Source organism: Pongo pygmaeus, chromosome 11, assembly GCF_028885625.2.
Source record: "Pongo pygmaeus isolate AG05252 chromosome 11, NHGRI_mPonPyg2-v2.0_pri, whole genome shotgun sequence".
NCBI classification, from domain to species: domain Eukaryota; kingdom Metazoa; phylum Chordata; class Mammalia; order Primates; family Hominidae; genus Pongo; species Pongo pygmaeus.
The window spans coordinates 136398840-136423233 of record NC_072384.2 but is presented as its reverse complement, the minus strand read 5'-3'; the positions used below and the strand labels follow the sequence as shown (position 1 = coordinate 136423233).

Here is a 24394-nt window from a genome sequence, read left to right as displayed (position 1 = left end):
AAAATAAGTTTTCTTTTTTATTCTCAAATATGTTGGTTAGAAATCAAGTGGCCTTACCTTATATGACCAGGAAGGCCTAAGCTAGGACATTGCAGATGGAAAGAACATGGCAGATGGCTCTCGGTCACACAGAGCTCAGCTCCCGTCCCAGCTCTGCTACTACCCAGCTGTGTGTTACAGGATGAAATATGTTACCCCAAAACTTGCATGTTGAAGCCCTCACCCACAGTGGGACTGTATTTGGAGACAAGGTTAAATGACGTCATACAGATGGGGCCCTGATTCAATGGGACTGGCATCATCATAAGAAAAAGAGACAGCAGGAGTGTGCACATGGAGTCCAGGCCACGGGAGGACACAGCAAAAAGGCAACAGGCTCAAGCCAAGGAGAGGTCTCTCCAGAAACGGGCTCTGCCAGGCCTTGTCTTGGACCTCCAGCCTCTAGAACCGAGAGATCAACTTGTGCTGTTTAAGCCGCCCAGGCTGCAGGATTTTATTATGGCAGCCCTGGGGACTCATGCGCTCTGTGGGGCTGCCGGGCACGCCCCACTGTCTCCCCAAGCCTTAATGTTCCCATATGGGAAAGGGGAGCATGGCACTTCCTAGGTAAGGGGGACAGTAGTAGAAAGCTCTAGCACAGGGCACTCGGAAAAGTGGTCAATAAACGCTGGTTACCACCAATACTCTGGTACATCAGAACCCCCATCATCTCAAACCCTATGGGGACAGAGTAAGAAGGGGAGGGAGATCCACTCCATGCGGCCATGAGTCTCTAACCCCCCACACCACTGCTCCTACGAATAATATGGGGAAATCAACCCTCCTCTACAGGGCAGCCAGAGTCCTTGGCAAGCAGACACCCTGGGCCTTTAGGACCCTCCTCCCACTTCCTCCTGAACCCCTCCATCCGCAGCTCTGCTCTCTGCCTCCCTCCTGTTCTGCCACCATCTACTTGTATATCCCAGTCCAGTGGGATTATCCCCACCTCCATTTCCCTGTCTTTCCCTCACCCTCTCCTGTCTAACTCAGTAGAATTCACCATTCCTTGGCGTGACACCCGTCTACTTTCACTGGGGGTCATGGGATGGGATCGTCAGTACACACCTGAGCTGGGCCCGGGGGCTACAGACACCTTCTGCCTCCTCCAGCCTTAGCAGAGGACCCAGGGCATGTCACACAAGGACCAGTGCACAATTGTTACTAGCTGATCAAATCTGATAAGAAATAATTCCAGAAATAAGTATCTTATTGATTCATCAAGACAAAAACAAGTTCTGGCAACATTAATTTTGAGAATCTTTCCTCTACCTGTAGGAGAGTTTGTACTTCTGAGCTCATGGGAAATTGAATTTCACCACCACTGTTCAACTTTTAAAGAAAATAAGCACTATTTTGCTGAAACAAATCACTTAGATAGTATCCCGGTGAAATGGGAGGCAGGCAGGGAAGTGCTGGGTAGAGAAGGGCAGGCTCCCTGGCGAGAGCTCCACCCTCGGGCCTCTGCTCACAGACCTAGGTGAGGACAGGCATTCCAGTTTTTGCGCCCAAACACTGCATTTTCCAAGACCTCCCTGGCCTGCCACTCCCCCCATCCTGTGCCTATAAAAACCCTGAGACCCTAGTGGGCACACACACAAGCGGCTGGGTGTCGAGAGGAGCACACTGGCAGAAGAACACACCAACAGACTCTGGCAGGCCACCAACGGCAGAACGATGTGGATGACGTGGAATTCAGCTGGGGGCAGTAGGAGGAGAGTCCGGCCACTGAGTGGCCCGACTCCAGGGGAAGACCACCTTCCCACTCCATCCCCCTTCTGGCTCCCATCCATCTGCTGAGAACTACTGGCACCACTCAGTAAAACCTTGCATTCATTCTCCAAGCTGACGTGTGATCCAATTCTTCCAGTACACTAATGTAAGAACCCTGGGATACAGAAACCCTCTGTCCTTGCAATAAGGCAGAGGGACTAATTGAGCTGATATCACAGGCTGCCTGTGGACAGCCAAACCGAAAAGCACGCTGTAACACGCGCCCACTGGGGCTTCAGGAGCTGTGAACGCCCAGCCCTAGACCATGCTGTGGGGTGGGAGCCCACGCTCCCCACAACCCGCCTGTCTGCCTGCCCGCCTAGGGGTCTGAGCTGAGGGACACCAAAGAAGTGAGCCACAGCCCATCATATGCCCGCGAGGGAGATAAAGGAACTTTTCCTGTTTCACCAGCTCTGGATAATGGATACATAGAGGACACACTGAGTCTTAAAAGTAACTTCCGTTCTTGGAAATGCCATTCTGTCAGCATGGCAGTTGGTCGTGCATGACGCACCTAGGGCTACACTACTTCCTATCACCCTCACGCAGCCCTCATGACCACGGGAAGTATTTTTTTCGATTGCTTTGCAGATTTGTGTATAAATGATGGATTTTGTGCTTTGGGTAAAGTAATTCCAAATAAACATTCTGCACATCTTGTGAGGAACATATTGTCACCCACCAACGCTGCCAAAAGGGCAGGGATGTAGGGGAGGGTGTGCCCGATATACTCAAAGACGGATGACTGTCATTTCACGTGTAGGCCTCCAGATATTCTGGACTGTTCTGGCAATGACAGTATGAGATTTGAGGAGTCAAAGTAAAAGCACTGATACACCTGCCTGGCTATTACATTAATCATCGTAACTGGGCCGGGTCTGTTGTGAACCGGGCTGAATATAAGACTCTCAGGGAGTTGTTCACCCAAGTGAGGTCAATTAGCTTGCAGGGCACGGCAGTTCACTCGGTAAATTATCTGCTTCTGGGGAGCAGAACGGGCCCCGATGCCCAGGCAGAGCTGATTTGCCACGTGGGTGGGCACCATACGCCTGGCGAGCCTCTCGCTCACCGTGGTTCCTCAATGGTGGGGCTTAATAAACGTGAGCCGTCCTCCTGTAAACCCACTCTGCCTACGCAGAGAGCCCACAGGACTGTGGAGCTCCTCTCTCCATGCCCCTGAAGGAAGGGCACTGCCATTTCTCTCCACCTCCTCCGATCTCTATCAAGTTTCAGCGTGGTCTTCACATTTGTTTCCTCCATGAAAGCAACACACGCCGGTGAGGCAGTCAACCAACTCACTGTGACCAGTGTCAAAGTTTCAGGAGCTGTTAATGCGGGCGTCATTATGCTCCTTTCATTCTGCCCACGCCACACAATACACCCCTCGTGTTGATCCCAGGTACCAGACAACACAGGTCGGTGGCCTGCTGCAGGCTGGATGAGGGGATTAACTCCAGAGGTTCCTTTCACTTAATTGACAATTGCCTCTTTCTACTCAACTGAGAATCAAAAACACGCACGGCTTCAAAACAGTTCACAGGCTCGATGGCGGGTGCGGCGGGCTTGCCCTGGGCAGGCTGGCTCTTCCTCTGACAGCTTGGGAAGGCTTTTCCCACGGCTTCAGATGGCTGCTGGGAAATGACTGCTCTCATGGCTGACTCCCTGGAGGTGGCCATGACATCAGGGTTCAAGGTCAAAATGAAGACTTAAAAAAAAAAAGTTTTTTTTGAGGGATGTTGTTCCTTTGGTGCATCCACCGAGCATCACAAAAGGGAGCCTGCCCGATGGAGGGTCCCCCACAGTGCCCTGCAGCCCAAAGAACTGAGAAACAGCGCCTTGGTGGGCATTGCAGAGGAAGGACCAGAGTGGGTGGCCTGCAAGAAAAGGACCTCCAGCATGTGACGGCCGCAGCTGTCAACAGGGCTGTTGCCTCCTGATGCACATCTCTCTGCCTACCTTTCTTCAAGGCAAGCAGAGACCTGGTTCTCTCAAAACACCAGCCAGTTGATCAAATAAACACAAAACTTCTGAAAGTCGTAGGCAGTGTTTTTCCCATGAATCTCTAAGAGCTCTCTGTGAGTCCTGCTAGCACTTAAATCCTTAAACACAAAACCAAGACAGCGAGACACCCTGGCCAAAGCTGGGCCAGGCCAGGGGCGGCCCCTCTGAGGGGTCTGCATGACAACGAGGGGTCGCCCCCACGGCCTGAGGTACAGAGCATGCCCCGCACACTTTCTGTATTTCTCATTCCTGACTAACCCTAGGAATGCCAATCCCCTGATGGTCCAACCACGAACCAGGGAAGGGGAATAATGGGTAAATACAGTTGGCCTGTCTGAAAAAGGAAGAAAAGACTCCCAAATGGAAGCATGATAAGGCAAAGATGGTATCTTCTATTTTTTTTTTTTCTCTGAAACCTCACGAGACAACACAAAGTCTCAAAAGATGTAGTGAGGAGGTTCTGTGTGTCCCCACCAAGTAAAAATAATACGCTTTCAATTGCGTAAGCACAATGAGATAAACTGAGCATGATTTTCAAACAATTCAAATCCTTCTAGTGTACGCTACCAAGTACAAGGCAAGTCTTGAACGGTTTCTGCAGCCTGGACATCAGAGGCAGGAGGGGATGGCCAGGTTCTCTGGCCAGGGCTCTGCGAAGGGCAGGGAGGAGGCCAAGGCGTACGGCTGTGTATCTGTACTCAAATATAGAGATTAAAAAATGCTAAAGAGAAAGAAAGAAAGGAGAGCACACAGCTGCCGTCCCCCAAACAGACCTCCCATCTGCCACCCACGATTTGCATGTCACCTTCTCCGGGCTCATTTGTACTTCATTAACTGCCATTGACTTAACAAGATTTATGCAAATGGCACCATAGGAGCTCCCTAACTCCCACTGCAATCAAGTGATTATGTATGTACAACTCTCCACAGCAATGAAAAATTAATACGTGACAAGCCCACTCGCCGCTGAGCCGGGCCTCTGGCTTTTCTTTTTCTTGCTTTGCTTTTTAATTTTTACTCGAATAGACCTTATTAATTTAAAAAAAAAAAAAAAAAAGAAACCGAACTCTCTGAACCAACCTCCTCCAAGACCCCAGAAAGGACACCAAAGGAGAAGTAGACCCAGGTCCACCAGAAATGAAGTTATAGTCCAGAAAATAAGTCATATTTTTGATGGGGAATCTTTAATTGGGACAAAGAAGAAAGAGATAACGTCATTGACCATTATGATTCGGCGAGCTCCCACAATGAGGTGGGGGGAGCCTGGGTGCTTACAGCAAACGAGATATCAGATGGAAGTGAAAGGGGGTTAACATAAGCCACTGCGACATGTACTATCTGTAAACTCAGGGGTTAGGCTGCAGAGAGTGTTGAAGGCTGCCTTGCCTGGATCCTAAACCATCCGTTACAAGACTTCTGTTGGGGGAAAGAAGTCTGCATTAGCAACTCCACGCAGGTTGCTGGGGTTCTAAAACGATTCCTCTGCCATCAGGCAAAGGTCCACTAGCTGGTGTGTGAGGCTTCGATCATGCAGACCCGAGTCTTTCACATGGGCTGAGCACTAAGACACAGTTCTCTGCAGCAAGTGACAAGAGCAGAGAACATGTTTGCAGCAAACACGGTAAGGACGGGAATGGAATGATGCCTGCCACCCGGAGAATGGCTGAGCAGGGCTGTGTTATCCCTGGAGAAACATGTTGCTGCAGGCAGTCTCAGAAGTTTCTTTATACAGTCATAAGATATTTTTGTCTCAGGTCGTGGTTCACTTACTTAATTTAAAACATGTAACTTTGCTTCCTAAGCTTTCTGAAGGCTTTTCATCAATGGGCAGTGGAGAGAGTGCAGGCATAGGGGCAGAGAGGCCTGGTCCGAATCCTTGGACCTACTTCCTAGCTGCCTGGTATAGGGCCCTCCCTATCTCTGTGTTTAAAATAAGGACACAGCTACCATAACTGTGGCAATGTCGAGGATTAAGTGGGATCTCGTATGAACAGCACTTACATAATAAGCACTCATTTAATTGCTCATTTATTCAACAAATAATTTGGTTGAGTTTCTAGAATATGGCCATCAGGCTCCATCCCCTGCAATCCTCTCATTTCATTTCCATGCTGAAGTCATCACACCAGGAGGGTCAGGAATTCAGGCTACCTGGAGTGATCTATGTTCCTTTAGAAACAAGGGCACACACAGGGATGTGAGATAGATCGATACGACCATCTGCAAACCCACATCAATCCGCCCGATGCACAGAGAGGCTTTGACAAGGGTGCCCTGAATGTGACTAATTCAAAAATCCAGTTTTGCTAACACTTAAAAATCCTCTGTGGAACCTCCACATCTAACTGCTTCAAGGGCTTCAGACATCATCCAGTTCCCCATTTTACAGATGAGGCACCTGAGGCCTGGAGAGCTGGCCACGGGGGGACTCTGCTGGGACAGGTGTGGATTTGAGGAGGGAGCTGTCTGTGGCTGCAAGAGGGGGACAATTAGGAGGGACAAGGAGCTCCCTGTGCCCAGGAGTCACCGGGAAATCAGACCATGATTTAGATTTCAACGAGATTACTTTGAACATTCACAATCGAAAGGCTTCCAAGGACTGGATAATACTCATTTTACGCTTGATGGTCAACTCCAATCTGCACACATATTGAAAAGCTAGCCTGCAAAGCTAGCCCCCTCCACAGATGAGCAGGGTACAAATTGAATGAAGGTTCCAATTATACCGGGGGCCTGCCTGGCTCGCACAGAGGGACTCCTGCCAGGCTGGTGAGCGCTCCCACCCAAATCACCCAAATCAACCACAGACAGGCATTAAGAAAACAGTCTATTATTAAGTTTTAATATTCCCCAAAGGAAATGTCCTGGTACCAGTTTATGAAAAAGAATGATTTTTATAATTGATTTTTATAATTCCAGTTGAAAAAGATATCAGTGGCATAAAAATTACACATTAACATCAGCTTATGCAGAGTTAGGTTATAAATAAATGCACCAAGAAAGAATAAGCAACTATGTGCACAGACCTCTAAAGTGTTTTATAGTGAAAACACCACCCACCATCAAAGTGGAAAGTTCTGTTGTTGTTGTCTTTGAATATATGGAGGGAAGAGAATTTCTCCTAAAGGTGCCCTGGGCCAATCCATATATTTGCGGCCCAGTAGATGATCGTGTGTCTTACATAGATGCATGAGGGCCTTGGTGATGACCTGCAGGCCTCTTTCTTCTCTGCCTGGCAAAGGCGTGCCCTGTGAGCAAGGAAGGAGAAAGCCTGCTCCCGGGCAGGGTCGGTCACGCTGTGGGCAGAGGTGTGGTTTTTGCAGTAGTTCCTGGGCTCCTTGGGAAACTCTGTGGACTCCCTCCTCTGGTCTCACTCAAGATGCCGTGGCCCTATTTAACCCCTCCCTCTCCCACATCTTCATGCTGACACTGGCTGGCCCCTCTCTAAGGCTGCGTTCCTATTTGCTTCAAATGGACGAAACCTGCACCACCAGAATAATCCAACTCCATGTGTGGAAAGACTCTCCCCTTTTTAAGGGCAGCCAGTGCCTACACGGTTCCTAAGGGATTAGTGATGCTGTGCAGGTGCCCGCAGGAGAGAGGAGAGCAAAGCAGTGAGCTGGACCGGAGGTGCACACCAGTCACAAGCCCTGTGCCTAAGAGGCGGAGCCATTCTCCTGCCCACAGAGGCTTTTGCTCAAGAAGGATGCACTCTAAATCAATTGGCTTTCTTTAACAAACCAAAAGATGACATTTCAGAAGCCACTGTGTGGGGCTGAACTCTATTTTTATTCTCCTTGGAAATCAAACCACAATCTACGTCACACATAGACTCCAGGGTTTTTTTTTTTCTTATTGGAGACATAAAGTGATTTAGAATCTGGTTTCTGGGCTAATGAAACCCTTTTCCAGGCTAGCAACATAGGCCAAAACAAATGGCTGAATTCAAGTCCTGTTGTGTAATGAGGAAGTTTAATTAAGGCCCCACATTACAGCTGTAAATGTTCCTTTATATAATAAGGTCTAAATGAAACCGAACCTAATCAAAGTTACAATTCCTTCATTAGCAAATTACAAACAAGAGCGCACAGCTGACACACCGGCTATGATTATTACAACTAATTGCCTCGTTGTTACAAACCAGCCTGAAACAGTGTTCAGATGTCCGTCTGTGAGAGCAAATTAGGGCCACATCGGGCTGTTCCTGTGATCACAAGGGGCTCTTGTAGGCGATCTGAGTTACCCCTGTTGCCCGGCGGCCCGCGGCCCAATCAAAGCCGTGCTACAAAGGCAGCCTTTGAAGGCTCTCAGCCTGGAAACGCACTCCATATGCAGGCGGGCAGCCCGCACTTCATTAGGTCTGTTGTCTCCGTTCCCTCTTCTCATTCTAATGATCCCATTTGAATACACACAGGAACTCTGCTAATTGATGTCAAGTGAGAGACTTCTACATTCATCAACAGAGCACATCAGACAGACCTTGGCGCGGGAGCCAGCATCATCTCCAGGAAGACCTGAGGTGTATCTCTGGCGACAGGGAGGGAAGGATGGGGAGGCTGCTCACCTGTTTAATTGGGATGGCTCGGCCGCTCCCAATGCTGTCCGCACGACTCTCCAGGCCTTTCTTCTCTTTGTCTGGGTCGCTCCCTTTCCGAGACTGCAAAGCAAAAGGAAAGTTGGCATCTAGGTAAAGGCTGCGGTTCACAGACGGGGCTCTGCCCGTTTGCAGAATTCCTGCCAATACACATTGAGAAAACACGCGCGATCTATGTGTGCGCACAGACACGTCCGATGAGCAGACGGCTCAGTAGTTCATCTCCACTGACTTCATCATTTTTAAAGAGAATCATCTAAACTTTCCCCCTGACTTTTCCACCACAAAATTATCTTTTAATTCTTTTTTAAAAAGTTCAAAATTCAATTACTAGAAACCAATGGGCCATATAGGAAAGTAACGCCCAACAGAAAAACACATTCGAAAGCTGCAGTTCACATAGCCGAGGAAAAAAGGGGCTGTTCAATGTTTATTTGGAAAATCTACTGTATAAACATACGTATTTAATTAATGTTTGAATGATTTTAAAATTCTGTTAACTAGTCAGCTGTGCGATTTAATGGCACACCCTTGATTAGTATCAAGGTGCTGTTAACATTTTCCGTTTACTGCTTCTGGATGGTTGGAAAATGGCAAATTTGAAGTTAAGCTAGTGGACAATACCACAAAAAATAATGAAGGGAAAAAAAACCCTGAAAATCGCCTTTGGACAAAAAGGTCAGTATTTGGGAAATGATGAACAGCTTTATTTGACAAAGTCCTGAGTCAATTATCTCCGATGCACTGCTGACATGCTGCAGACGACAAGTGGCTGGCACTGGGCAGGAAGGGTGGCGACCTTTAACCCACGGAAGCCCCAACCAAAAGCCGCACCTTGACTTGGGTAAAACTGAATGAGCTCCGTCGTCTCAGTCTCCTCTCTTGTGGCATGAGAAAGTGTGAGCACAATGATTTTCTGACAGATTTATTTTATTATGAGAGAAAGATCGGAGACTCGTCCTCCTTAATAACTGTGCTGACAAGTGACAACTTCACTCCATTACTTTTCAATGGGAACATTACTCACGCAATATTGAAAATGGAGAAACATTTTCATGTGCTTTTCAAATCTGAGATGATATATGAAATGAACAGACTTTGTGGTGTCCACTGCTACGATGAAAAGCTAATGGAATCCAGGTTCAAAGGGATGTGAGATGGAACAGCTGATTTACAAAACATACATATTAAAAGGGGCAATGTCATGGGTCATAATACAAACAAGAGCTGATGGGACACATTTAGGATTCCAGAAGAGGCTGCTACCAAATTAAGGAGGAGGACAAGGAGAACAGTTCCCAGATGGAAACTCAGATCTAGCACTTCAAAGGGTGCTACTCTTCTGGGCAGCTGTGCTCATTAGGAAACATGCTTCTCAGATGGTGATAAGAGGTGATGTTTATTGAACACCTACTATGTGCCAAGCACTGTGCACTTGTTTCCCCCTTAGGTTGGTGGATGCCTAGAATGAGGTGACAGGGAATAAATCAAGCAACAAATATGAAGTTGCAGAAGAATATAAAACATAAGGTTAACCCTTTGGGCTAGAAAGAAAATAGAGGTATTTATCAATTCTTTGTCAAGGGCTCATTTTTCTTTTTAATTAATTCTTAATAATGTATAGTAAGAGCTACACAATAGCCTTAAATTCTTTTCTCCACATCTCAATTGATGAGAAAAGCTGGCTCCTGATGTTCCTAGTTTTAAAATAAATTTCAAAGCACGCAGTGATAACATTAAAAATTTTTTTTAATTAACAAAGAATATTTAAGAGTACTTTGGGAATTTTACAAATTCTAAATTTCTAAATTTGGAAATCCATCTTCATTATTCTCTATTAACCAGAATAATTAACAAAACAAACATTAAAAAAATTAACATCTTCCTCAACGCAGCACATCTGTCCCCCCAGCCACTCCATTCTCAGAGCAGAATTTCAGATTCCACTTGAAATGGGAAGAAATAGCTCATTGCCCTGCTGTAAACACCTTAGAACATGAACTGTGAACAACTAAACTCAGTATCTGATCACACACTCTGAGATAAAAGAGATTGAAACTTCGGTAAGACTTCATTGCAAAAATAAAACAAAAATTTCCTGACAACTTTAACAATTTGCTGGAGACAGTCAAAAAACTAAAATTTCGGGAAAGAACAGTGGCAAGATGTTAGGCAAAAGAGTTTGCTGTACCTCAGCCCCACAATTACTTTGTCTACATCAGGCTCTATCCATAAAATTGAAATCCAACAACCAGACTAAATCAAATCTAATGGACATAGACACCCCAGCATACACAAATTCCCAGTAAGGTTTCCTTTCTCTGCCAACTTGGGAGACTTCATCACTAATGGCACATCCTTCTGTGATGCTGGAATGGCTCCCAGGAATCATCAGACACAAGGCAGCCCTCAGCACCCACGGCGCCTGCCAGGAGTGACCCTGCCCTGCATACAGCCTGCTGCACACTGCCAGAAATGTAACAACAGCAGATCACACCCATCCCAGAAGGGCTGCAGATTTAAAGTCAACACATGGCAAGCCACCATAGTAACTACTTAGCCGCCAACAAACACTCAATGCAGAGGAAAGAAAGGTTAAGGTAAGCCAATTATCACCTGTTTCTTTACAAAAATGTGTAACTTCCCCTGCTGTGGTGAAAGAAGCCATGAAAGACACTCCCATCAACTAACTACCTGCCTACAGGAACAAGCGCATCATTGCCAAGAGCCCTCCGTATCAAAGAGAAGCCCATTTTCCCCCTTTCAACCAGTGGCTAAGTCAACAGGGGCTGGAACACACTATGGGAGGTACCCAGGAGCTCCTCTGCAAAAACAAATAAATGCCATTGAAACAGTTCTCTTCACACTATGAATTTTGCTGCCTTATTTTTTTATGGCAAGTTTCTGAGCTGGACAATGTATATTCACAATCTTTGGTTCCTGGGTACACTTGGCTCTGTTTAATGGCATCAACATGATATGGTAAGCTTTTAAAAAATATCACATAAATGACATCGTTATTATAAAGCTTGAAAATGGACAAAGCCATGTAATGTATAATTTCAAGACTCACAATAGAACAAGTTTACAGCATGGACACAGATAATATAGACCAAATTCAGGTTAATGCTGATCCCTGGGCAGACAGGCAGCAGAAATGTGTCCTGGAGGCACATGGAAGGAGCTGCAACTTTTACTTAGGATTTGCTTATTTCTTGCAGTAGCAGTGTAGCAGGAAAGGGCTTGTATTTGATGAAGTGTGTGGTGAGTACACATATGTTTTTTATTTCTGTATGTTTGAAAAATTTTTCTAATAAAACATTTTAACCACATGTAAACTAGGGCCGCTAAACTAAATTAACTGCTCTAAGAACCCATATTACCAAACTAGGGATTAAATGTATACAGTCTTTTAATGTTTGTTTTTTTTTCCCAAAGAAATAAGTGAAATAAAATATAACTTAGGGTTTGCTTAGTAAAGTAGAATTCCTACTGCAAATGTAACATATAATGTGGACTATTACAGAGATTTTGTTTGTACTATTTTATAAAAAAGTCATTTTTGTTTAAAAATTATATATGAATATATGCAAACAAACATCTGGGAGCACAAAATGTTAGCCCAGAGCAGTACATTACAGTCTACTTTATAAAACGTATAAGAATGGTATTGGAAAAAATGATACGTGTACTACTTAATTAACTATGGTCTCTTTATGATGTTCTAATAAATAAGGTGGATAGTGCCCCTCCAGCTGGGTGTTACAATCCCAGTCTGCACGAATTTTTATTCACTAAGATTGTCTGCATATCATGCATCTGTCCTCCGACTAGACACTTCCAAATAAATACATATTTTGACAGTTTATGCCTATAATCACCAACAACTGCCAGGGATGAAGAGTCTATTCAATTTTACATATTTAAAAATAGAAGAAAACTGGTCATGATAAAAATTTAATTTCTTAATTGCTATGATTTCAAAATTAATTTGCCTTCTTTTTGTTCCTTGGATGACACTGACATCTAGTGGAGTTACTATTTCCAGGAACTTCAACTTAAGACTACACCACATGCATCATCACCACCACCACCACTACCACCACCACCATCATCATCATCACCACCACAACCATCATCACCACAACCATCATCACCACCACAACCATCACAACCACAACCATCATCACCACCACAACCATCATCACCACAACCATCACCATCATCACAACCACAACCATCACCACAACCATCATCACCATCACAACCATCATCACCATCACCACAACCATCATCACCACCACAACCATCACCACAACCACAACCATCATCACCACAACCATCACCATCATCACAACCACAACCATCATCACAACCATCATCACCACCACAACCATCACCACAACCACAACCATCATCACCACCACAACCATCATCACCACAACCATCACCATCACAACCACAACCATCACCACAACCATCATCACCATCACAACCATCACCATCACAACCATCATCACCATCACCACAACCATCATCACCACCACAACCATCACCACAACCACAACCATCATCACAACCACAACCATCACCACAACCATCATCACCATCACAACCATCACCATCACAACCATCATCACCATCACCACAACCATCATCACCATCACAACCATCACCATCACAACCATCATCACCATCACCACAACCATCATCACCACCACAACCATCACCACAACCACAACCATCATCACCACAACCATCACCATCATCACAACCACAACCATCACCACAACCATCATCACCACCACAACCATCACCACAACCACAACCATCACCACAACCATCATCACCACAACCATCATCATCACCATCATTTTGTTCAATGTCGAACCCACTGAGGACCAACATATGGATCCCTGCCCAGAACTTTCACCATCTTTTCCTTAAATGCCACAATGCAAACCTATTGCAGTGGTAGCTTCTTTTATGACTCCAAATTTCTATTCCCACTAATGCCAATGAGGCAGCTGGATTCAATTTCTGATCTGATCTCATATTTATTTTCCAAGATTAAGGAGAAAGACAACAAACACTGGTCACCCTTAGATCCACAGGCAGACCATTATATTATGTGACACATTAATGGTGAAATAATTAATGGTGATTTTTGGCCACCGTAACAATGAGTTTTTACTGGCTTCTGCACCTGCCCTGCCCGGACTCTTCATGGATGCCTGTAAGTGCACCTGTGTGTCTGCAGGGTGAATCCACAGCAACAGGGTCTCTCCTCCTAGTGTGCAGAGCCCCTTCTCCTTCACCCTAAACTGCTTTCCCTTGAACATGGGTTGACTCTGGCAGCGAGTCTTCCTCCCAGACACTGAGCAAAACCAGGGCTGTGCAGAGAGCAGATGTTAAGTCAATATTTATTAAATGGGCTGTTATTTTGATTCTCTCTGCCTTGAAGTGTTCTCCTCCCTAAGTCACCTGGGTTGTCAGGTACCCAGTGGGATACTACTTTCTGGCACACTGCAGTTCCAGAGCTTATAAAGGGAGGGGATGTGAAGGTGCCGGCATTCTCCTTATAAATATTCTCATTTTTAAAGATACTTTGTGGTTTTAAAATTTCTCTCCTTGAAAGAGAAAGCAAAGTCAACAAACAGAAAATGTGGCTCTCAGAAGGCGTCTGAGAACGAGTGCTCTCCCTCTTCCACTCCCTTAACGGAGACACAGAAGGTGTTCTCGACCACCACGATGACAAGCCCGCCCCTCCTCCCGGGGCACAGGCCGCCTGCCCACAGCCCACCCTCTCTCAATCCAGCTGCATCTTTGGATATTGGTTTCTCAAGCCACTGAGTCACTGTGCAGCCTGTTCTAGGAGGAAATACTTCAACCCAAAGCCCCCCAGTCTGGGTGTAGACAGGGGCTCCAGGTGTTAGACGGAGCTGGGAAGCAGCTATTTAGGTGACTGCTGCTGTTCTCGGTGTGTCTGAAGAAACTGCCCAATAAAACATGTTATCCATGCACTAATTTAAGCATGTGAGATACTCATCTGTATTTTGCAGAAACCTAAATACCCACCTCCTAATCTATTGCATATGCTTAACACTATCAGAAATCATTTTATAGCATCAATGGGAGTGAGAAAACCACGGAAGCAATGCCACCAGATCTCTTCTGCCTCCTCCAGGAAGTCTTCCAGGAAGCCGCACTGCAGAAGTACTATGGTTTCCAGCCCAGAGAGGTCAAGTAATTTGCCTAAGGTCAAACATCTGTCAGCAGCAGAGGCTGGGATGGGAGCTTGGTCTGTCTGATCAGTCCTCACCCTGCTGCCCAGCAGCAGCCTCTGTGGGAGCTGATGTGGCGCAAGGCAACTAGCAAAGGCAAGGAGAGACTGGGGAGGAGGGGGTGTGTGCAGCTGGCAACCGCCTCTGCAGTCATGAGCATCCAATGAGAGACTGCTCCAGACATGTGGCAGAGGGGCTGGGGATCTCCCATACTTGGCAGGAACTGCAACATAACATCAAGATCGGATTCACAAAGGGGCAGCAAATCCAACTCCCAGCCACCCCTCTAGAGCTTTGCATCTGGGTCAGCAGTAATCAACCAAAATGGAAGTCAGATGGTTTAAAGCAGGGCACCACTAACATGTGGGGCTGGATAATTCCCTGCTGTGAGGGGCTGACCTGTGCACTGTGGGATGCTTTGCAGCACCCCTGGTTGCTACCCACTAGACATCTGCAGAACCTTTACCTTCCCACTCCCGTACTCCTGTTGTGACAGCCCAAAGTTTCTCCACAAGTTGCCAAATGTCCTTGGAGAGCAAAACCACCCGGGTTCAGAAGGACTGTTTCAAAAGCATGTACGTGTAATGCATGATCCAGGGAGGAAAAGCGTTCTTCTCAAGTCCAAAGGCTTCAGTCACCTGACAGCAGCTGTGCCTGGAGTTTGGGGCTCAACTGTGTAGACTCCAGGTTGATTGGTAACGTCTGCTATGCACAAGGAAGGAACAGGCTGGTATCATTTTTGCCACCTCTGTAGTTCAGGGATTCTCTGCATCTCAATCACCCAGCGAGTTTTTAAGCACTTTGCATGCTGGCTGTGCACTATGGCTCATGCCTGTAATCCCAGAACTTCAGGAGGCCAAGGTGGAAGGATGGCTTGAGTCTGGAAGTTCAAGACCACCTTAGGCATCACAGTAAGACCCCATTTCTTAAAAAAAAAAAAAAAAAAATTAGCCACACGTAGTGGTGAGTGCCTATGGTCCCAGCTACTCAGAAGGCTGAAGTGGGAGGATTTCAGGAGGTTGAGGCTGCAGTGAGCCATGACTGAGCCACTGCACTCCAGCCTGGGCAACAGAGTGAGACCCTGTCTCAAAAAAAAAAAAAAAAAAAAAAAAAAAGGAACAACACATGCCCGAGTGCACCCAGATTGTGAATTTATAAACCTGAACCCAGATAGCTCATCTCTGCTTTCAACATGCTCTACAGAAAAAAACCCAAGTGGAGAGCAGAGCCTCATGGCAATGAGCCTCCAGGAAGCACCTCCCAGTCCTCATCTCCACCCCGAGGGCAGCGCCAGGCACCCAAGCAGAAGAAGAAGAGGGCCTGTGGACAGTAATAGCTTATATATCATCTGAACGGTTAGAGACACACATCTGGGAATCTTAGAGTTTTGTCATCTCCTTGTATCCACTGTGACACGTCTTTAGCTGCAGCCACAGGATAACAAGTGCCTTTATACACACCCCCAGCTCTTCATTTCAGACACACGAAGTCAGGAATATCTACATGAAGAAATTCCCATTCTACTCAACATCCAAATCTTTGCTTCTCTTAATTTTCTTAGTCTTCCACAAAAATCAATGGTATTCACTTTAATATAGTTGAGATTCTACAAATACCACTGAACCGTGTGGCAACCAGGTTTACGTTAACGGAAATGCTTCAGAATTGCATTCAAATCTCCACCCAGGGTTGACACTCACGGTGAACAGGTTGGACCGGCGCTTGGACTGCTTGCGAACAGGCGTGGGTGTGTTGGCAGTGGGAGGAACATCGATCCGAAGTTCCTTCTGGCTGGTGCTGGGAGTCGATGGAACAGAGGAGGAATAGTCGCTTAAACTCCCACCTCCATTACTTGTCTGAAATGATTAAAACCCAAGGTTTTATTAATGACACACTCAGTAACCCAAGGCCTCCACTTAGGCAAGGTCATAACCAACAAGTGGGCATGAGCCCCACGGAAGGGATGTGTGAGAACGGCTGACTTGCGTCTATGGTTTTGCCAGGTGTATTAGCGTCACGTCTACAGAGTCTCATCCTGGAACATGCCAATCATCTCACTCAGTGGCGTCCCCTAAGAAAAGTGACTGAAGACAAAGAAGTCTCTTTCATTTAACTTAAAAGATTTCTGAAAGTTCAAATCTGATTATTTTCTCTTTCCTCTGAAAATGAAAGGGGTTGGTTAAACTAAATGGATTCTACGGTTCCTTCACTGCTCTAGATCAGCAGAACCACAGCCAACATTATGAAAATGACACCTGGAAAATCTGAATGTTTTTGAAAAGTATTTCAAGATTCACAGAAAATTAAACACAGCAAGTGAAGACATCCTTTTTTTTTTTTTTTGAGACAGCGTCTCACTCTGTCATCCAGGCTGGAATAGAGTGGCATAATCACACTCACTGCAGCCTAGATCTTCTGCTGGGCAGAGGTGATCCCCCCACCTCAGCCTCCCAAGGCACAAGCCACCACGCCCAGCTGATTTTTCTACTTTTTGTAGATACAGAGATGTAGTTCTGCCACGTTGCCCAGGCTGGTCTTGAACTACTGAGCTCAAGCGATCCACCTGCCTTGACTCCCAAAGTGCTGGGATTACAGGCATCTGCCACTCAGCCCAGCCAGCATGAACATTCATGACTGTACCTTGACAGGCTCTGACAATACATGCCATAACTCACTGGCTTCCCAAGCAAACTGAAAGTATGACACCGAACCTCTTCACCATGTCCTTAAAAAAAAAGTGCCAATAGAATACCTGCCCAAGAAACGTAATCAAAAAACAAGCACAGGCAAAAACAAAGCCAACTGTTTCCTTAGGAGGTTTTTGGTTGAGTTCTTCAAAGTGACAATTATTTCGTTTGCTTCCAAGTAAATAATTTTGCAAAATGTTGTTATGGAAAGATAGCAGTTTGTATGGGACCTAAGGGAGATGGTAATTATAATTGAATGCCACTACCAAATTTAAGTATAAAGCGAGTTTGGCCATTAAGATTTACTCACAACTGTTCAACCTATAAGCAGACTAGGACCAAGACCAGAGAAGGGTGGTTTAAATCACCAGTGAGGACTGCAGCACACACCTCCCATCACCACCCGGGCCAGCATGCCTCATAACACAGGCAGTATGAAGACAGAAAACATTAAAGAATGATTCCCATAAAAATCACTTGGCCACAGCAGTTTCTGAAGAAAATGTTAAGTCAATTACAACATGCTGTTACTTACAAAGTTGAAAAGAAAAAAAAAAATCAACCTTAGCATTGGCTGGGAACACTATTTGCACATTCTCTTTGGTTCTAAGAGTCTGACTTCTCACGTCACCTAACGTACCTGGCTGATGTGCACAGCAGACACCTGCGCGGAACAGACGGAGGAATGGCTGGGAGAATTAGGTAGCGACTTGCAGGGTCCTATGGACAGCTGCTGCTTCTTCCTTGTGGCAACAATCTTCTGGGCAACTGGTGGACACACAGACAAAAAGAAATCCATGTCAATTTCCAAATTCAGGAACAGAGCAGAGATCATCAGTCTGTTGTTGAAATCTGCTATTTCCTTCTTTCACAGTAGTAGCATTCCTGGTTCTTAGTTGGGCAAATGACAACCAGAATAAACATGACATTTGCCAGAGCCTCCTCCCGTCCCCCTACCCCCGCATCAGCTGAACATGGCCGGGTACACAAGCTCTGGCCAGCAGGATGAGAGCAGAAGGATCACAGGGCAGCTTTTAAGGATCTTCCTTGAGAGCTTCCCTTTGCCTAAATTCTTGTATGTTTTTCCTACTTGTTGCCTGAAATGCACAAATGTTACATAGCCTCAGCAGCACTGCGGAACATGAGGTGACACTGGGAACAGGAACCACATGGGAGACAGATAGAGCCAGTCCCCCAACTCCACAGAAGGCTTCAGCAGCCCTGCACAGACCACCTCAGAGGAATGTAAAGCAAAAAAAATACACACCTATCTCATTTAAGTTATTCTCATAAAATCATCTTTTTTTCCAGTTACTTGGAACAAAAATAATCCTAAATAAGGCAGGGCAATTTAACTAAACCCCTTGGAAAGACAAAAGTCTTTTTTTTCCCTCAAAGCCTAAAGAAATCCTCTTAACTCTATAAGCTATCATACAGAATTATATTCAAGGAGATGTAATTATATCAAAGACCTTTTTTATTTAAATATATTACTGCACACATTGGAAGTTTATCTTAATCAATACAAATCTAAATTCAACCAGCCATAACTTCTCTTGGCAAATAGGCTCGCTGATAAAGCATACTGAATGTAATTGGAAAGGAAGTCAACGATTAGAAAACTCTTCCTACACCAATGGTGTCACTGCCGCAGAATAACTACAGTTTTGATTTGAATAGATGTGTGTCTTTGGGGACTAGCAGTAATTAAGTTCAATGATTTTCAATCCTTGTCTTTGCCTAGATAGTTGCTATTTTCGAAGATGTCCACGGAAAGGAACACGTCATCTCTCCCCAGAAATAGGTTATAACGTAGACGGGGCCCATATAGTGTTTGCAGATAATTTCTTTTCCAAATGAATACAATTTTAATAAGAAACTGGTTTGTCCACAGCCTATGGGTTTCATGTAAATGAATGACAGTATAAATATGATTAAGTGAAAATGCAATATATAAAAAATGGCTCACAGATAAGAAGCAGCAGCTTCATTAGTTACATCCCACCTCCAATAGGCCTCTTATCATCCTTTCAGGATGATATGAATTAATTTATCTTCCGGTAGTGTATCGATCATAACCTTCATCAGCTAATCATGTTTAAATTACAGAGGAATATCGCAGCACTCTGTCATCTCAGAACCATTGGCATATTGATCTGGGGTCTTTGAAGACATTTATTAGAATATTTTAGAAGTCATTATGTGAACTCAAAAATAAAATCTAAGATTTCAACAGATGCAAAATGTGTTGTCTAGGTATCCTGAAACTGCAAAAACCAAAAGTAAATTAGCCAAAAATCATAATTGCCTGGGTGAGTGCTAAAGTATTGCTACTTTGTTTTTGAAAAATAGCAATAAGGGGCTTTGATTATTAACTACACTGAAATCTGATTTTACTCCCAGCTTCAGAGTTACTATTCAGCTGGATGGCCACACTGACTTTACACTCCTAAGAAATGCGCAGATGTCAGAATTAAATAGGACTAGGATGCATGCTTTGAGAGCTTTGCAGACATTTTCATTTGTAGAAACTAAGGGAAGATGCGAGAAACTTCCTAAGACAAGTCAAATACGTTATGAAAACGCCTGTTGTATGAAACTTCAAATGCAAATGAATGGTCTATCCTTCCTATGGAGTCTAGGAAGAGTCAGTTCATGAGTAAAGAGAATATTTTTACAACAAAGCCTCTCATCAAACTACAGACAGGATGTACAAAGTATGAATATTTAGCATTGTTAACTGCTAAAATTCTTCTGTCCATTTAATTATTATTTTACCACATTAATTAAAAAATAAAACGAAGTCACAACATCCAATAACTGGTAGTATTTTTTAAACTCTACTATTTTTTTCATATTTGTCCTATTTCCCCTGTACCTGTTATGTCCTTCCTGCTTCCATACACAAATGAAGGAAAGAAAATGATTTATAAATATATTGTTTTAAAATATACAGACTGCTTGAATGCTTTAAAACTATAGGGTAACCCATTAGAATAAGGGAAAACTTTAATGAAGAACAAAAAGTATCTGACTTGAGGAGGAGGAGGGGGAGCATGAGGAATAGGAAGGGGAAAGGACTCCTTTGTAACGTCTGCCCACGTCTCCCCCATCTTGAAAATGCAAACTGACTACAGAGTCAATGCTGCAAACAGCCACAAATTTGCCAAAGGCTGTTGCTGCTATTTGCTCGATGTCCCAGGGACGGGGTGGAATCTCTGGGCGCCTCACTTAAAGACATCCCTAAATGAATTGTTTGGGGAAGCAAAAAACTAGTATGACAACTGCCATCCAAGACATCCGCAGTCCTTCCCCACACAACCCAGCAGCAGGCTGGGTGAGTTCACAAGAGCTCCTAGAGGGAAAAGCTTGGTGTGTCTATGTGAGTGGAGGAACCCCCCTCCATTCCCACCCAAAAAAAACAACTCAAAGAAAACGGATGGAATGTCACGGGAGGGAGCTGTTCTTCTGTGGTTGTAATTGTTAATTACTCATAATATTTAGAACATTTAAATGTTAATAGGTTTAACATGTGAATATTACTCCAGACTATGCTGTCTGGGAAGCTTTTTATAACCACTGAGTTTTTGTCTATATTTGATTATTCAAGAAATAAATGTGTTGTTTTATATAAATATGTATGTTCAATGTAAATGTGTGTGGGTGCATAGACATAAATATGTTCAATGTAAATGTGTGTTGGTGCATAGATCAGAAACACAATCACGTGGATTTACTTAAAAAAAATCTGGAAGCGGCTGGGCGTGGTGGCTCACACCTGTAATCCCAGCACTCTGGGCCAGCACTCTGGGAAGCCGAGGCGGGCAGATTACCTGAGGTCAGGAGTTCGAGTCCAGCCTGGCCAACATGGTGAAACCCCGTCTCTACTAAAAATACAAAAATTAGCTGGATGTGGTGGCGCATGCCTGTAATCCCAGCTACTTGGGAGGCTGAGGCAGGAGAATCGCTTGAACCCGGGAGGCAGAGGTCGCAGTGAGCCAAGATCACGCCACTGCACTCCAGCCTGGGCAACAGAGTGAGACTATCTCAAAAAAATTTAATTAAAAAAAAATCTGGAAGCTTTGTCACTGAGATTTGATCTTTTCTCAAATTGGGTAGCACACTTCACTATGACTCTGTCACATGAGCTACTCCTAAATCTAAAACAGTGTCAACGGGTACTGAAAACATTTGCTCTTACTACTGACACTACCAATTTAATTTCTCTCCTGAGACTCCCAAGAGTAATGCTCAGTGTTCTTTTAAAAGTCACTTCTTCTATAATTTTAAAATTTTATTTGGGTTAACAGATAAAAGATACCTTTAACTAGCACCTTCAACTGTGCAAGTGTGCGTGTGTGTGTGTACATTGTATAAAGGTGAAAACCAAGCTGGCCTCACCACGGGGTCAGAAGGGAGAACTGTGCCCATCTTCAGGGAGCAGAGCAGGCCAGTGCCTGGGACAGGATGCAGGGGTTTCTGGGGTCTGGAAATAGGCCCTTCTTGACCTGAAGATAATTTTATGACAACTTTTTAAGCCCAAATACACTTTCATGTGTTTCCATTCTTCAATTAAAAAAAAAAAAAAAGTTTAAGAATTTAACAAAAAAAGTGAGGTATACATTTACTTTATCCAAAAATTGTAAATGTTCTATTCTATAAAGGGAAACAGCACCCTTTAATTAGTGGTTAAAAATAAGACAACAGCTCCCAAACAATTAAATCCTGACATAATGCCCAATTTCTACTTCCACCTTGTTTCTAAATCACACAAAATGAGGCAAGGAATGGCCCTTGGTCACACTAGGAGCCTCCGGGCCAACCTCACGCCCTCTATAACCAGAGGACAGCTCCTCCTCCTCCCCTTCCTCCTCTTTGCTGCTCAAAGGCTGAGCAGGGCTAGGCGGCCTACACTTCCCATCCATTAACGCATTTCATCCTGTCAGCTCTTTCATTTTGCAGGTGAGAAAAACCAGGCAGCAAGTGCACCAGAGCAATCCGACGGCTCCGGGACTGCTCATGACACCACCATGTGGCAATCGAACACCCTGCCAGCACCCCAACAGACTGTCCTGGTTCCACAGCACAAATCATGTGTTCTTTTGCCCTTGCACCCTCAGTTTCTCATCAATCTCTAACTTGTACTTGGGTGACTAAATGAAATGGGTTGGGTAACTAAACAAAATGCTGAAAAAGACTGAGTGTGGTGACCGGCACACAGGAGGTGCTCGCCAAGGCTGCCCTGATTACACCGTGTGCCACACCCCATTCCCAGCCAGGCCTTCTGGAAAGCCCGGGGATGCTGCTCGACTCTGCCTCTCCTGCTCTCTGCAATCTCTGGGCTGGGCCTGCCATTGCCATGGTCACTGGGAGCGGCCCAGAGGCCAGGTCGCACCTTCCTGGACCTCTGAGCAGCACGTGGTGTTCCTGGTCATTCCCTCCTTTCCTCTTCTGCATCCTCCTCGGGTTTCCATGAACCCTGATGTCCCTGGTTTTCCTCCTCCGGCTGGAACTTCTCTTTCTCATCCTCCCTTACTGGCTCCTGAAGTGCGGGTGCTTCCCTGGCATCCTCCTGGTGTCCTCTTTTTTCCCATGCCCTCTGCCTGGGCAACCTCCTCACGAATGTCTCGGTCACCACCTCAGTGCCAGGAGCTCCCAGGATTGCCACTGCCATGAAGAGCTCCGCCTCACCTCCTGCCTTCTAGAGTTGTGTAGCCAATGACCAACTTGGCATCTCCCCTTGGATCTGTTAGAGGCGCCTTCAAGTCCGCGCCACCCAGCCTGGGCCTCCTCGCCTCTCTCAGACCTGCTTCTCGTCTGTTTTCTAGCTCAGTCGATGGCACAACCCGCTCTTCAGCATGGACAGAACAGACCTAACAGATTATTGGTTCAACCAGCAGAGTTTCTCAGAAATTCGTCTTCACTGCCACTGCCTTGGTCTAAGACTTAATCAAAGCAGCTTCCAAATGAGTCTCCCTGACTGTCCCCTAAGTGCCCCAAACACACCGCGGGGCGACCTCAAAGGCAAATCTTACCATGGCGCTGTTCTATTTCTAGTTCTTCAACAGCTCCTTAGCAAAACTGGGCTCTTTCATGTTTGGGGAAGGTGGCTTGTCCACTCCTGGTATTTCCCTACATTAGCACTACTGGATAAGGACCATAGTCTCTTCTGGAATAGGCAGACACCTCAAAAGAACCCCATGCAAAAGCTTTGTGAGGGACCAGATGACACGTGAAGGGTGGGGAAAAGTGGGGGCAGAGAACTAAGGAAGACAAAGAGAAAGCGTATAGATTCCAGTGACACTGAAGAGCCACCATTAGATGATAACTAACGACTCAGTGTAAATTGAGCCCACGTTTGGGAAGAGGGTTCCTCTGCTACTGGGAAAGCTGGAGCACAGTGAGGCCAGTAACTCGGGAGAAGGGGGAGCAATTCCGAGTAAGCACTGTCAGGTAGGGATTATAAAGTACGAACCACACCTCCAATAAAACCGTATTTTAAATGCTCAACACAGACACACTGATGAAATTCACATGAGACTGAACACTAATTTTACTCCACGAAAATATTTTAAAAGCAAAATTTATGCAGCTGAGGGCACTGCATGTCTTGTCTCTATCTTTGGTGTCTCCACCCAAAGGTGACACTTACTTCACTTTTCATTGAAAGGCTCTTCCAGGCCAGGTGCAGCGGCTCATGCCTGTAATCCCAGCACTTTGGGAGCCTGAGGCGGGCAGATCACCTGAGGTCAGGAGTTCTGAGACCAGCCTGGTCAACATGGTGAAACCTTGTCTCTACTAAAATTACAAAAATTAGCCAGGCATTGTGGCGTGTGCCTGTAATCCCAGCTACTCGGGTGGCTGAGGCAGGAGAATCGCTTGAACCCGGGAGGCAGAGGTTGCAATGAGCTGTGAGCCAAGATCATGCCACTGTACTCCAGCCTGGCCAAAGAACAAGAATCCGTCTCAAAAAAAAAAAAAGAAAAAAAATCAAATCAACATGCCATCTTATTGTTTAT

General features: G+C 45.3%; 1 protein-coding gene across 13 annotated transcripts in view; it reads right to left on the bottom strand.

Moving 5' to 3' along the window:
• AGAP1 (ArfGAP with GTPase domain, ankyrin repeat and PH domain 1) overlaps positions 1–24394 on the bottom strand; it is a 634886-nt gene that overhangs the window by 311795 nt on the left and 298697 nt on the right. For all 13 annotated transcript variants that reach the window (XR_010122905.1, XR_010122906.1, XR_010122903.1 and 10 more), the window contains exons 7-9: positions 18016–18143; positions 16389–16544; positions 8375–8467 (exon numbers count right to left, since the gene is read on the bottom strand). Coding sequence is in view for 10 of the 13 variants with exons in the window: in XM_054477354.2 (XP_054333329.1) it covers positions 8375–8467; positions 16389–16544; positions 18016–18143 (377 nt within the window). In the remaining 3 variants the exon portion in view is untranslated. The remainder of the gene's footprint in view (positions 1–8374; positions 8468–16388; positions 16545–18015; positions 18144–24394) is intronic.